A 16,013-nucleotide genomic window follows, 5' to 3' on the forward strand; every position below is an offset into this window, starting at 1 on the left:
GATGTTGGCGTGATTAGATCATTGTATGGATTGTTTTTGTTTTGTATCTGCGCCTGAATTAAACAGAGCAGTGGCTTTTTGGTTGAGACTTGCAGCACTGGAGAAGCCTCAGGAAAAGCCCACAATCTGTGTGTATGTGTGGAAGCGCTAACTCATCTGCAGAATGATCTAATATGACATGACATGAGAGTGGAACTATTTAAGACAGTCTCTCAATGTCGCTTTTTAATCATCAATCAGTATATTTGGACATGACAGGGAGATCAATTAGTCGCCTACTTAGATGCTAACTTATGTGTGGTCAATTATACTTAATTATTAATCTGTCAAAATCTGTAACTTCCTTTGACGTTTAATGCTTAATACTGTAATCGAAACAATAAATTGTTTAATCAGAACACAGAAATTGAAGGAAAAGTTCTGTCTTACCACAGTTGGGAAGCTTAAGGCAGTTATGAGAAGACCAAAAAACCTCAATTACTTTATCTCTGCCCCCTGAATACCCTGACTAAATGTCAAGATCATAGAGTCCCTCTGGGCTTAAAGGGGATGATATCAAAAGGCTTTCTCTGTTGCTTTATGTTCCACTAAATAACACGGCTCCTTCTCATCATTGTCCTTCTCTGTGTTCACGCCGGCCTTTAAGTTCGCTGTCTATACCACGGCCCAGATAGCCACTGACCTCACCCTATTCCCAGAGTTCAAAGCAGTCGCCTGTGAGCCTCCATTGTACTGAATCACAAGGATGGTCATATCTGTGTGTAATACAGAATCTCAAACACAGCACGGGCGCTGCTTTGCTGTCTCTGTGTGAAAGAAATAGAGCATATCAACAAATATATAACTGGAGTATGGCCATTATTGTCTGTGGAAAGCTGGAAAATTTTGTTTCATTTTTATTTACTTTCCATTGTATTGATTTTGAATGAAATGTTCTTAACTTAAATACTTTTTATTTGTTCTTGCACAACTTAAACCCTATATGAAAGGGGTTAACTTTAATTAAATATAATGTAGAAAAGGTTAACTATGATAAATTTCATCTCCACCATGCCACAAGACTACATTAGAAAATTAAATTTTGCATCTGATCTCTTTGTAACAAACTACTGTACCGCACTCTTCTTCCTCCATTCTATTTCTAAGCTTTGTCTTCAGACTGTTCCCTGTGTTTTCCTGTTTTTCCTCTTTGCTGTTCCTTTTCATGTAAAAATTTGGCATCAGAGATAGCTGATTTTTTCTTTTCTCTTTTTTTCAGTAGAAGCCATTAGCACCTGTATGGTAGGGTAGTCAGTATCAAGTGTTGTCACCACCTGGAGCTTACATATATAAAGCCTGGGTCTCTTGAAGGTGGCATTGCTGTTGGCTGTAAGCGTCATGTGGTAGTATAGTTAAGATAAAGAATGCACACATGTTGGTATGGTGAGGAGGATGAGCTAGCAGGGAGGGGGATGGCCCTGAGGCGCTGGAGCTCACTGTCCAGACTTCCTGAGGTGACATGGGACCAAGTGGATGACAGGCCAGTGAAGGGAGTTTCCCACTTGACCACACAGGTGATGTCCTGGTTCTTGCTGAGGTTGAGAAAATTAGACTTGCACATATAAACTAAAATCATGATAAACAATTATTAAACTTCTATAAAGAGTTTTTTTTCAGGAAAAAAACTTAGACCATTTTCCATAGGGTTTTATAAATAAAGGTGCTGACAGTGGAGCTGAATTTGACAGAGCGTGTCACTTTTCCTGTGGGTCCTCAGAGGTGATTCAGCTTTGTCTTAGGTACTGGAAAGGGGCTCCATGGAAAAATCTTGGGCAAAACTGCTCGATATTTTTAAGTTAAGGACAGGAAAAAACAAAGGGCACAGTTGTGTTTAAGGATCTCTTCCTACTCCTATTCCTTCCACTATTTTGCATTGAAAACTTTTCTTGTCGGATAAGGACCTGTTTTGATTAATTGATTGAAGGTTATAAGAGAACTTAACCATGAAAAAGGAACTTGTTATGGATTGAAAAGGAAATAGGGGAGTAGTAAGGTCAATGTTTATAATAGGTGCAGATAACGACTTTTCTACTGAGCTGTCTGTGAGTGTTTCAAGTGCCTTAACCAAAGTGTGTATTAAGGGCAGACAAAGCATGCGATTAATCACGATTTTGAAATTTCAGTCAGGACCACTTTGTCAAGAAACCCACATGACTTGCAGCTAAAATTTCTTTATTAGCAGTTATCAATAAGTACTTATGCTGTTATTTATGTTTTACGGTCTGGCTGTTCTGGGACCCCCCTCTCCTACCACGAGCGTATACGTGGGAAGCGTTATGCAGAAGCATACGCTCATGCTCTCCCTATGCAGATAAGGAAAGCCTAAGGCAGGAAGAGAAGCAGCAAAACCCAGAGCACGGATCAATGACAACAGCAGAATGAAAGCGGAGCTAGGGTGGAGGAGGTTAAATAAGGCAGCCTGAGTGCGATTAGCCAATAGTGTGCTTAGAGCAAATCAGCTGGCTGTCAGCTGATGAGGACCTGCGTGACATCAGCTGATCTCAATTATATAGCAGCATTTGACTCTGTGGCGCAATGCTTGATTTAATGCTCTAACTGTGGATCTCAGTTAATCATAATTAATGTGATTAATCTTGACAGCCCTACTTTATTTAAATTCTATATGGAAATACTTGTAAGTCTGTTTAAGGTTTAATGCACCAGAGATTACCACTTGAATCTTCACTCTGATATTTTATTGCTTTTTACAATTATTTTATGGAGATGAAAGCAAACTGATCAAAACTGGTGTACACCAAAGATTACAGGGATAGTTCAGGGAGTCCACAGAGATGGGCTCTGCCATATATTTGAGATCTCAAGCAAGCCCTCATCAGCTGATTTGCCCAAAGCATGCTATTGGCTAATTGCTCTCATGCTGGCATATTCAAACTGCCCTTGCCTGGTTATGCTTTGCTGCTCCATCTGCAAGCTGCTTTTTGCAACCCTCCTCCACCCCAGCACCTCTTCTATGCTATATCTGACTTAATCAATGTCATTCTGTTTTCATTGATACCTACTCTGCTCTGGGTTTATTGCTGCTTCTCTCCCTGGCTCAGGCTTTCCTTGTAGGCACAGGAAGGACAGGAATGTGTGCTGTTCCTGCTTGATGCTTTCCACATAGGCTTATGATGGGGCAGGGGGGTCCCAGAACAGCCACAATGCTGAATATGAATAACAGCAATGAGAGCAAAATTAATAACTGCTAATAAAGAGGAAAATTTGACAAAGTGGTCCTGACTGAATTAACTCGTGTTTCCTCCATTTGCAAAATATGACAGAAATAACCATTGAAAAAGTAGCTGTGGGGATTCATTTCTTAGTCAAATACTATGGTTGATACTCAGAAAAGCTTCCGGTTTGATAAAGATATAATACTAAATCTGTTTAAAGACTGTGTCCCAAATATTTACACTGGAAAACCACAAAAGGTGTTTTCTGTTTGCAATGAATATTTTAATTTTACATTTTATAGATTCATATTTTATAGATTTTTATAGATTTATAAATCTGTATCAGGAAAAGGTCATATTTAAAGTTTTTATAGTTATGTTTACAGTTTTGCCTGTAGATTATCATTAGAGAAGCCGCTATGTTGTTTATCTTATTTTAAAATACAACCGTTAATACTTGGTTAAATGTGTACTGTACACTAAGAGTGCATTCAAGGAGCTGCATTCATCAGTACAATATCATTAAAGACATATCAAGAAGGAGAGCAAAATATGCAAATGAGAGCACTTACAGCCACCAACATCAAAGCAGCCACAATGAAGCAGGCCACAAATAGAACAAAAGCATTAGTCGCAATAAGACTTGGCCCGGGGGCTAAGTTAGGGCACAAACGGTTGTTGTTGATTCTTGTGGCGATAAGCTTGCTTTAGCATCACCACTGCCTATGTACATATACCAGTGGAGTGGATTTAATCGCACTAATTAGAATGCACTCAAGGCAAAATGCAACATCTACTGGAATAATCTGAGAGAAAAGATCTCCACTCCAATTTATTCTCCCCCCTCACCGCCGCCACCACCCCCACCCCCACCCCCACCCTCTGCTCTTTGGTTTCCGGGGGGTTGAGCAGAGGATCTGTTTTTGGTAAACGAGTGAGCGGCTGGTGTCTGGTGGTTGGGTGCATGTGTCACTTTGGACTGGTTGCCATTTCGAGGACGAGCTGCGGGGAGGCCAGTGGTAGGGGAGGATGTGTTTATGTGTGTCAGAAAGAGAGAGAGGAAAAAGAAGAGCCAGACAGAGCAGATTAGAGCCTTAGCAACAATGACAGAGCGCCACAGACGAAGATTTAACCGTTACCTGTGGGTGGGATCATGCCAGGGGACATGAGGCCGGGGACCGAGTGAGGCATGATGTGGGGGTTCTCGGGTGATGTCACGCTCTGGGTCCTCTTCGGGGGCCGGCCAGGTCTGGAGCTAGAGAAGACGGAGGAAGAAGAGGGTGAGAGACTGGCAGAAGAAGAAGGGGGGGTTGTGTGGGTGGAGGTGGCGGTGCTGGCGGGGGGGTGTTAACATTTGAAGCACTCCAGAATGCAATTCCACTGCAAATAGCTAACATGTACTGTAAATAAATTTCTTTTCAAGGACAGTTGCTTTCTGCAGCTCAACATAATAGACTTCCATAACTAATTAGATTACACGGTGAATTCATTTCCTTTATTGAAGATCAACCACTTTTTGATGCATAATTCATAACCCGTACCTCGTTACCTGTTCCTCCGTATTAATATCCCCACACTATTTGAATTGCCTCGTTTGCATATGCTAAAATCCAGTGCGCGGCCCTCGGCCTGGAAATTACATGTTAACTTGTTATAATTATTGCAGTCAGGCCACTATTGATTTATGAGACTTTTAAAAACCAAATATGTGTAGTTCTGGTAATGAATGATATTTTAAGGTTCTTCAGGAAATTAAAAGGCAATGGCTGCCTTAGGAAATGTTCTGCTTGCTTGATTTAATGCATGCCTTAGCTGGAAGGTGGTGTGACAGAGTGATTCAGACCTGTTGGACGCTTCTGATGGGGGAGTTTTATTACACCAAACGAGGGGCACAGATCCAGCCGTGATAAATGACTGTGCCACCTCACTGTGGAGGAGAAAAAGGGGCCTCTGAAGCAGATACACCCCTGACTTTCCACACATCTTACTCATTCTCTTATTAATACAGCTTCCAGTTGCAATCAATACCTACTTTGCAGGTATATAGTTGCAAACAAAAGCCTACAGGGTGAAAAAAAGTGAATGCAATGAGCTTATAATGAGGGGGCCAAGATCCTATAGAGGTGTGCTCTTTATGAACAAGGCGCTGGATGTCTCGGCTGAAGATGAATTATGGTGACTTGACACAGGTGACATATTGGCTTCATACATTATTTCACATACAATAGTCCATTTAGAAGCTTAACCAGGATACTAAGTTCTCTTTAATACCAGCTGACTTTAATCCATCTTTAAAACACCAAAGGGTTTCCGCAGCGTGCTCTAACTATGGGAGGAAACAGGACAGACTGGAGTAAATTATACAGAGACAGGACAACCTGCGTCATGTTGGCTCAGACACTGTCCTGGTACACTGCGCCTTTATGGTGGAACTAAAAGTCATCTTTAACCAAGGCTTTGAAGAAGGGCTTCTTGTGTGATTATATAGTTTATATATAGTGTATAATTTTGGCTTTTTTATAGCTTATATAGTTAAAAGCTTTCCAAAGTTCAATGTAAAGTCATTTCAAGAGATTTAATGATACTTTATGCAATTCTGGGTTTATGGTACGAATTTTTCATAAACAATAACTATATTTTTACAAAGAAAAGGGACTGAAGTCAATTAGAATATGTACGATTTAATACTTAGGTTAAATCAAAACCGTTACTTGTTCCTCTCTTTTTCAGCTACTGGTATAAAAGAAAATACAATATGGCTTTATTTTTTGAGTCTCACCAACATAAATTTCCATATTCATATCAGTTTTCATTGTATCACAAAATACCAGGTTCAATGTACAATTTTATCACAATATCCTACAATTATAACACTTGTGTAAAGGCATAGCCTTGAAGTCAATTATGAGTATGAGTTCTTGATTTAAACACAATACACATTTTGTTACATTTATCTATTTGTACCAATGTTAAGTTGTATCTCATGGCTTCATGACATCATTGATCATTTCTAGTCTTAAACAGAAATATCACCTTAAATTTATCTTTACAAGAACTCATCACTTTTTCACATAACGGTTTATCATGGTATTGAGGATCTTTAATATAAAGTTTATCAATTGTTATTATTGCTTTTTTATTTCTTAAGAGTTAAAACTTTGTCAGTTGTTTAGTAGAAATGCAACTAAAGTGTGCAATTAATACACCTTTTTTTTTATTGTTTTGATACAATATTTTTCTGATTTGCAAAGTCAAGTTTTTGATAAGATAAGGTTTAGATTTAGTTTGATAGGATGGGATAGAATAGGGTAGGATACAATGTGGTATGTGGTGTACAATATGATTTATATAATACAGTACAATATGGTGCAGTGCAAGCAAGGGTAGAAGCGATGCACTAGGGTACAAAAAGATACCATACCATACAATATAATATGATACAGTATTGGTCAATACGCTATGAAACAGTAAGTCTTATCTTAAAGACAAGATACAATAAAATATGATACAGTATTTTACAATATAATAGGCTACAATAAGTCTTATCTTAAAGATAAGATCAGATTAGATACTGTAAGATAAGTTCCAAAACATTACAATATGGCACAATACAATACAACATGATATGATACAATACAATATGGTACAATACTACAAGCAGTGTTAATTTTGGCAGCTATTTTTAATTTTAGTCTTAGTATTAGTCTTTAAATGAAATGCATTTTAGTTTTAGTCACATTTTAGTCATTTCTATCCTTTCCATTTTCTTTTTTTTTAACATTTATTTTTGGGCCTTTTCATGCCTTTATCAGATAGAGGAAGGACAGTGGATAGACTCAGAAACAGGGAAGAGAGTGGGGAGAGACATGCGGTAAAGGGCTACAGGCTGGATTTGAACCTGTACATGATGTACGCCTTAAACCACTCCACCATCTGCATGCCCCATATCCTTTTCAGTTTTAGTCAACGAAAACTCAAAACAGTTAGTCTAGTTTTAGTCCATAAAAAGTCCTCACATTTTAGTCTTTACTTTTAGTCCAAGCATTTATTTTCTTGCCTAAATCTGGTACCAAGTCATGGTAGTGTGTTCTATGCACCCTGCCAAACCTGGGGTCCCTGCTTTCTACAGCTGAGAGGCAGAAGAGAGAACGATGCACTGATTTTTTTTTCAGATTTACCCACAGTGGAGAAATATAACAGATTTTGAATGTCCGACGAAAACTACTTTACATTTTTGTCTAGTTTTAGTCATCATGACGAAAACTAAACCTAGTTTTAGTCAGTTTTAGTCATCACAGATCTATTTTTGTTAGTCTCAGTCTAGTTTTTGTCATGGAAAAAAAGGCTGTCAACAAACATTTTTAGTCATAGTTTTAGTCGACGAAATTAACACTGACTACAAGGCACAATTGGTACGATGCATTACAATACAATAAGTCTTATTTTAAAGATAAAATAAGATTAGATAAGGTAAGATATGATATGATATGAAATTAAGCAATGTGATGCACTTTATGGTCGTAGTATGAAAATGAAAAAGAAATGCTTTGATTTTCTAATGAAAATAATAGGTTACAATCCCATTCATTTATGAAATAACTCAAATCTCACATCTTTATAAAAGTCTGATAACTACACACAACCGTAATAAAACTGCGCTGTTTACCCAGTATTGTGATTAATATTGTATTGTGAGCTGAGTGTATAGTCCTATCCCTATGGCAGAATATTTGGTTTTATAGATTTACTCATTAATATATTAATAAACATCCATGTTTTGCACACCACTACTTCAACATAATCACTGACTAATGGAGTCAATAAAAGTTTACTAGCTCCTCACAGCCGACTGAGGGTCCAAATGAAATAAGTCGACAAACTGTCTGATGAGCTGTTTGAATGTTTTTTCTAAACATTGATGGCTCATTCAGGACTTTATCAACCAGCTCAGTCTATGAGGCTGTTTGTGTTACAGTACATTTCACTACATCTCCCAAAGGCAGTATCCACAGAGAGATGCAGTGTTTGTGTTCAGATACCACACAGCCTTAGTGGTTGAATTTATTCAGCCGTGTCTTGTGAGGTTTATTTACCTCAGTCCTGCTAATAGAGTGCACTCGCTCTATCTGTCTGAATGTGCTGACTCTCTCATATAGCGGCTCCGGAGGTTTTAGGGACTAAAAGCAGACCTTTACCCAACTGTGTCCCTTTGCAGGGAAAACACAGAAGTGATAGAAAGAAGCAGCCAATGACGGAAAGTGAGAGGAGGGCAGTGAGAAATGAAAGAGAGAGAGAGAGAGAGAGAGAGGAGCAGAAAGAGAAACGAGTGCCCGCTCAACCTGGGAACGTCTGGAAATGTAATTCCTATTTCTATAGAAGCACCTCTTTGATCTTATGAGAGGGAGAGATCGCACACAGTTTTGCTGTCATCACTTTCACTTGTACTCCAGCTGAATTATTTATGAAAGACCTCAATAGAGGGTATGTGATGGGTAAAAGGCTTTTTACCAACAATACTAAAAGCAAAAAGGGCTCTCAAATGGACAAAAAAATGTCACATCAACCTTAGATCATGTCAAAGGATGTGAACCCCGGTACAAAGACCCAGTTAAGTTAAGGTAATGTTTAGATAGGCTGCTGGAGAATCTGTCTGTGTGTTTAAAGGGATAGTATTTCAGCTTTACTCTCTGCAGACAAATAACACCGGCTGGTCATGAAAGCAATACAGCTACAGAGCAGGAGCTTTGAACTGAGGAGCCTTCAAGCTACAAGAGGGCATTTCACAAATTAAGGTGACTGTTTACCTTTATTAAGACTGAGCTAGTGGGTGAATTTAAGGAGACAGTGTACAATTTGTTCACTGAGAGAGGGATTGTCGTTGGTTTCTGATATATGTAGTCAGACGAAAACTCAGTCATGGTCATGCATATTAGTGGATCTCCACTGTGGGGTCAGGACCCTAAAGTGGGATAAAGTTTAAAAAAGTCCATGATGTGAAAATTCTAGGGGATACACATCCATATATTTTACTTTATTCAACATGTCCTTGATAATGTGCACCTTTTGGTTGCTTCTTGATATATCTGAACTTACTGATCTTGTTGTCTTGAAATAACAAACAGGTATCCCTTTGAAAATATAAAAAACAACCAACATTTACACATCATCATGGGAAACTGGCTTTAAAATGTATTCACATCCTCCCAGGTGTAATTATGTGCTTTTAAACATGGCAGATTGCGTAGAAGCCCTACTGTAGGCCTTAAAAACAAACATTTTAAAGGTCTACAAAACCACATTTTCAAAATAAAAGCCTTTTAATCATTCAAACAAGAGGGGTTTTTCTTGTTCACCTTATAAAGGTTGTTGCACTACTCTTTTCCACTACTAGTCAATTAACATTTTAATGATTTCTTTATTGGGAAGATGTATTCATTTGAAAAGCTTGGGTGTTAGGCGTTAAGAGGTAACACTCTCATGAGAACCAGTGTAGGTGGTTTTTGGTAAAGCGCCAAGGTCAAGAGACTTTATGCCGGCATTCAAACACATACAAACCATTTATATTAATATCCAAAATGGCAGCATGCACTGACGAAGCCACTGACCCTGAATGAGATACCTTTTCTTTCTATCATACTTTTGGGGGGGTGTTTCAAATTTCTTTTGTGTACGATTTATGTTGAAATTTTAAAATCAATTTTCCAACACATAAAAAACACAATGGTCACATGGTGCTAAAACATTTGGCACAACATCTGAGCTGTAAACATACTGTTAAGCATTGTGCCTGATATGGACATTGGCCATTGGCCATTGGCAAGGAGTAAGAGTGCTAAGAAGGTATTAAAAGTGCAACCGAACCTAAAACAAACAAGAAATGTTAGAAAAAAGAAAAAAAAAAACACAATAGGACATTTGAAAATGATAACATTTACATACAATGCATACCACATGCTATTGACATAAGAGAACAGGACTCAACAAAAGGTATGTGATGGTGGTAAGATGAAGTAGAGAGGGTCGCTTAGCCAAAGGGGTCAGCATCTACTTTGTTGGATTGTGTATTTGATGAGTTTGATAAGGGAAAGCAAAAAATACTGTCTGCTAACATAGCATTAGCTGTGCAGCTGGTATATCCGCCCCCCCAGATCTAGGAACAGCTTGCACCGACAACTAAAGGAAACAAACCTATTACCAAGACTACAGGAATTATGACAATGGGGGAATTTGCCAAAATGTTGTAGTATCCCTTTAAGGACTTGATAGGGCCAGTCAGATTTCATGGGGCCCTTGTTGGCTCTGGCTGGCTACCACTGGATCCGCTCCTGGTCAGGATGAAGATGACGCTCCATGCAGCAGAGAAGGGAGAGGCTGACGACTCATCCTCACGCTCAGACATATAAAAAGAGCAAACTGCAGGAAGCTGCCAAACTTTAAATTAGTGTTGGTGCTTTTAAGATGAATCACACAACATGCTCTGTAAATCAGACTGTGGAGCAGATGAGCATCATTCATGCTGCTATTTGGTTCTGTGGTCTTTTTGTCTTTATTAATCATTATCATTTTGGTTGTCAATATGTTTAACATTTATGTAGTCACGCTGAAAAATGTGTCATCGTGTTTGTTTAGAGTAGGGGTTCCCTTTTAATTTTATTTCTCTGACCCCTATGCTTGTATCTAAGAAAAGCTGAAGCCTTTGGGAACCACACAAAAAGTTTTCTTTTGCTGTTAACCATCAGCACTGATTTTCACTATTTAATTGTTAAAAGCATAAGAAATAGGTCTGCACGAGTTTTCTTACCAAAAGACCTTTGTATAAACCCCTTAATAGAGTGATTTAAGTCAATATGTGCAAATCTAATCTTGACTACCTCAGAGCAGACAGAGCCTCATGCCCCCCTTGACATCCTTACCCGCTAACCCTAAGAGGTTCTGGACTCTAGGTTAGGAATCACTGATATACAGGATTAACACAGCAGCCAAGCCAAGTGTTTGGAACTAAAAAGTACATTACAGTTAGGCACAAGCTTTATGTTCTAATGTAAGCAATACTTCATTTCATTTTTAGATTTGGCCCAAAGTTGGCCCACCAGCCACAGTTTTGACCACCATGACTTAAAGCTTATGTGAATAACTGCTGCAGGTTTTATACTTTTTAATTTTCTACACTGAACATGAATGAAAAAAGTCAATCATTTAAAGGATGGATGATTGATATTCTTAAAGTTTGTACATGAACTATTAAAAGAAAGGTGAAAAAAGGCATTAATACTCTGAATGAGCAACACATCTGGAGGGATACAGATAGTAAACAGGAAAATAAATGTCACTTTTTCAAAAGGAAAACATGAAATTCATTCCTTTTATAAAATATGTAAACACTTGTGCTTATCTATTATAACAGCCTTGCAGTTCGTCAAGTGTTGCACTGTGCTCATTAAAACATGCTCTTCAGCTCCTTGCTACAGCAGGCATGCTAGCATCACTGCAGCTCTGCACTGGTCAGAGCCATCCAGGCTAAAGCACTGGGTCCAGAGAGGAACTCAACCTGGCCTCAAACAAAAGAGCCAGGCTATTTATCAAGCAGCAGATGCTGATTCCCTAAATAGCCTGGCACAGAAAACTGCTCCAAACTAGGCCATTATTTCGAAAAAGAGGGGAAAAAGAGATAGCACAACTGGATTTATGATTGGAATTTTTGGTTCTTCTCCTGTCTTTTCCGCTGTTGGCTTTTCTAATCTTTCTTGCCTTCTTTTCATTTTGAAATGTTTCCGAAAATAAGAGGCTCTCGGTTTTAAATTGGACTTATTTGGACAATATTATTCTTTCATTGGAGGTCAAACATGGAAGAATTTTATTCCCTGCTTTGTTTATATTTATACTAAAGATATTCAGGGCTGTCATATCTCTGGCTTTAATTAAGGAAACAAAATAGGCCCCACCAGCTTTGGGCTGGGGCCACAAATATGTTACACATCTATTCTCTCTCTCTTTTTTGTTTGGCTACCATGGTGAAAAGAAAATAGTGGTGAACTTTCCCTGAACCAGACTTCCTTTAATGGCCCGGCCGTGTGTTGACCCAGCAGAGTCGGCTGGAACATGATACTATCCAACACACTACGCTGCGCAGGCAATCAGATTACATGGGGCCCAACAATACACTCCACACGAGTCCAATTTCAGCGCTACAATGCAATAAAAGCACAATAATTAAATTCACGTTCTCACCCCGTTTACAGGAAGCCAACACAAGGTGATAGGTATAATAAGAGGTATAATATCGCATCAGATATCAGGACGCTTTTTGATCTCATTGCAAAATTCTGACATCTCCCTATCAGGCGCTTTTCTGTCGGCGGAAGCAGTGACTGAGATCTTATTACCCAGAACGCCGTTAATGCAGTGATTATGATCTGTTATAAATCAATTGAAACCACAAATGTAATGTTTAGCCTGAGCCGGCGCACTCCCTTAGTGGATTTAGTTACACACAAAAAATCATCAGCTCCTCCGATCTTCGGATATCTTTAGGAATTCAACCTGATTATGTCAATAGTGAGTTCAGTTTGCAGAGAGAGGGAGCATCATATTGTTTCCTGGTGTTTATGATTGAGCCATTAACCTTTTATCTCGCTCCTTTGTTTGACGTTTCTAAAAGGTAAGGATGGAGATATTTATTCCATTTCCGCCCAGTCGGCCAAAACAAGCGAGTGAATCATTCCGTCTGGGGCTTGTGTAAACAAAAGGCCTCTCTAGGTCTCTGCCAATCAGGCCTTATAAAATATTAACCCAATGTCATTGCCCTTTTAAAATCTCTCACCTAGAATTCCCTAATTGTTCCTTTTCTTTATCTCTCCACTGCAGAGAGTAAATAAATTAACAAAATAGCTTTTATCGCCCTGAGTAACCTTTTAACTGAAGGATTATCTGGGGTTTATTTTTCATTTCTCTCGCAGCGATAGCAGAGCATGCCCCATTGATTGGTTTGCCAGGGTGGTGACCAGCCATGAAAACAAGGTCTTATTGATAAAACAAAGCAGCTTCTTACCTTCTAAGTGCCAGGTCAGGCAGAAATTCAGAGGCCTCAGACCATCAGGGGGCGGGAATATGCTGACTTTTTACTTTTTTTATTATTTGGTTCAATCAAACAGTTTAACAATATGCGCGCAGCTCCCCTGAGAGGTTAACTATGTTTGTTGAAAGACGGGGATAACATGGCTGTGGTGTATTACTACTAATTTAAATTCCCCGCAGATCAGATAACAGGGTTGGCTGGGGCGAAAGGATGAAATGTTTGACTTTAATTCTTGAAATTAGCTATTTCTGAAACAAGCTCTGCTGTTTGTTTTCCACACTTTGAAGAAAAAAGGCAGCCTCGTGGTAATAAAGAGGTAGACTGACATGCAAGAAAGTGAGTAAAATTAAATTCAAGCGCAGGTAGAAAGTGAAAGATTTTCACACTGTGGATTTGTGCTGATAACATCTTCGTCTAAATATTTTTGTAGCTGATTTGAATGTGATCTCAGTTCTCTGGTTCCTACCATGATAATGAAAGCAAACACAGCTCAGATAACGGCCACATCCATGCAAAGTGACACATGAGGAACTGAGGTGTATTTTCATTAATCATCTACATTTTACTTTGAAGAGTCTATTTTTAACTTCCCACAATATAAAACAGCTTAAAAACCTCTTAGTGGTCATTTCATTAGTCAGAGAAGAGATCATTATATCTTTTTTTAATATACTTCTATTTTCCGTTATTATAACTTATTTTGAAAGCTGATTTGTTGGTTAAGTTTGTCTTTTATTTTTGAAAAGCTTAAGTTTAGTTTGGTTTCACCAACTTAACTGTTAGTTTTAATCTTTGTGGGTTATTTTTTGAGGAAGAAACCCAAAAGGGCCAAGAAAAGGATTCAAGTAATGCGACAACTTTTGCCATCTTCTACGGGCTTTAAGCGCTGACGCCAAGACGCTCTGTTGTGATGACGAGGACTGATCAGAAACGGAGGCACGTGACATCACTAGGTACCACCTAGTGGTGTAAAATAGCCACGGCTACAAAACTGGTAAAACTGGATTTAATGATGACTGGGGTTGTCTCAGCATCTGGATTCAAACACTGATTTGACACTAATAAAAAATCTAACTACATCAATACCTGCAGAAACTAAAGCAGAGGTCTTGTGCACCCATCACTGGCAATTTCTGTTATGAATTTCTGTACAAATTGCACAAAAATACAGCCAACATTTTTGCAGTGAGGCCATTTTTTAGATGAATTGCCCTCAAATAAAGCTTTGTTATGAATAAAATGCCATTTATTTTTTTAAGTTTTAGTACTTTTCAACATAAACACTTAAAGAGTAGAGAATGTAGTGTTCTGTTTTTTTCATTACTTTAAATAATGACAATGTTGCTGAAATATCTACTTTTTGTTTTCTCCCCTTTTCATGAATTAAATCAACCTCGATGAGAAGGGGATTCCAGGATAAACTCTTAATGCAATGTAATATGTAATTTATGGTCCATGAGAATGATGCAATCAAGGCACACCAATTCAGTGATAATATATAAATTGTGAGACAATCATGTAGTAGAACATTATGATGTCTAATTACCTGAAAAAATAAGACTCATAAGAGGTAAAATGTTAGATGAATGTTTTATTCAACACAATTTGGTGTAAGTTTCACCTCTTCTTTGGCTTCATTCTTTGGCTCGTCTGCTTCATTAACTCAGATGTCAATTTCTTATTGGACTAGTTAACTTTACTTCACCTTACACTTCTTCTACCACTCTTGTGTCACTTCTTGAGGCCATTGTTAGGAATCATGACATGGTGATGGGAGGGGAATCTGTTTAGAGTGCTGTATTATTCTAATTAAACTGTCAATATGCATCACACAGGTCAAGACGATGATATATCATGATATCGATATTTTGTTTCACCTCTACTGGTGAGAGATGAATATTTTTGTCATTCCAGGAGGAAACACATCAAGGGTCATGCTTTGTTTTGCATCAAAAAGTACAGACGTCATGTTTTCTTTAATTCCTGGCATGTGGAAAAACATGCAAATCCGGGATATGCCTCGAAAGGCTTAAAATTGTAATATTCCGGATATGAATGTAATAAAAATCTTACATTCTAAAATAAAAAAGAGGGTAACTTTACTCCCTTTTGGTTGTTTGTTCTCAGCTCTTTGTTCACAATGAGGGGGTGACACTTTCTTCAAAATCACGCATAAGCTCAAACATGTGTCATACAGGCTTTATTTCAAGTGAACCTGCCCTGTCTAATCATTAGCTTTGTAAAGACAGATACGTCTGTTGGCTTATTGACAAAGTGTAGTCATAAGAGGAAAACTAAAGGGAATAAACTGGAATAAAGACTTTTTATGACCTAAAAAGACCAACATTTAACAACTGAGTCTATTTTGAGATGCACATCATTGCTAGAGAATGGTTTCAGTCTTTTCTTTGTAGATTTATATTAGCATTCATCTACAGCCCTCTTCACTTTAACCTAAACAGGAGGGTCAGGGAAGGTGGGGAGACAGGAGGGGATGTTCTGAAAGTGTTTGTTTTGCTTTGGAAAGCTTCTCTGGTAGTCGCATAGTACGTTTTTTCCCCACCTCCTCTGTTGTTTAAAAGCTCCTGTGAGGAACTTCTAGTCTGTGTTGATTTTGGCGCCCCCTGTGGACAAAGCAGTACTTCTTACATAATTGCTGATTTTTGTGTCCAAAACGTGTCATCCTGCTTTTTCAACATTTCCAGTCATGTAAATGTGAAAAAAGT

At 38.3% G+C, this 16,013-nt stretch overlaps 1 protein-coding gene across 8 annotated transcripts in view; it reads right to left on the bottom strand.

Annotated features, from left to right (window-relative positions):
• dachd (dachshund d) overlaps positions 1-16,013 on the bottom strand; it is a 226,498-nt gene that overhangs the window by 76,153 nt on the left and 134,332 nt on the right. For all 8 annotated transcript variants that reach the window (XM_041806707.1, XM_041806705.1, XM_041806710.1 and 5 more), the window contains exon 6: positions 4,352-4,467. In XM_041806707.1, the coding sequence (XP_041662641.1) occupies positions 4,352-4,467 (116 nt within the window). The remainder of the gene's footprint in view (positions 1-4,351; positions 4,468-16,013) is intronic.

The sequence above is a fragment of the Cheilinus undulatus genome, linkage group 15 (assembly GCF_018320785.1).
Source record: "Cheilinus undulatus linkage group 15, ASM1832078v1, whole genome shotgun sequence".
Taxonomy (NCBI): Eukaryota; Metazoa; Chordata; class Actinopteri; order Labriformes; family Labridae; genus Cheilinus; species Cheilinus undulatus.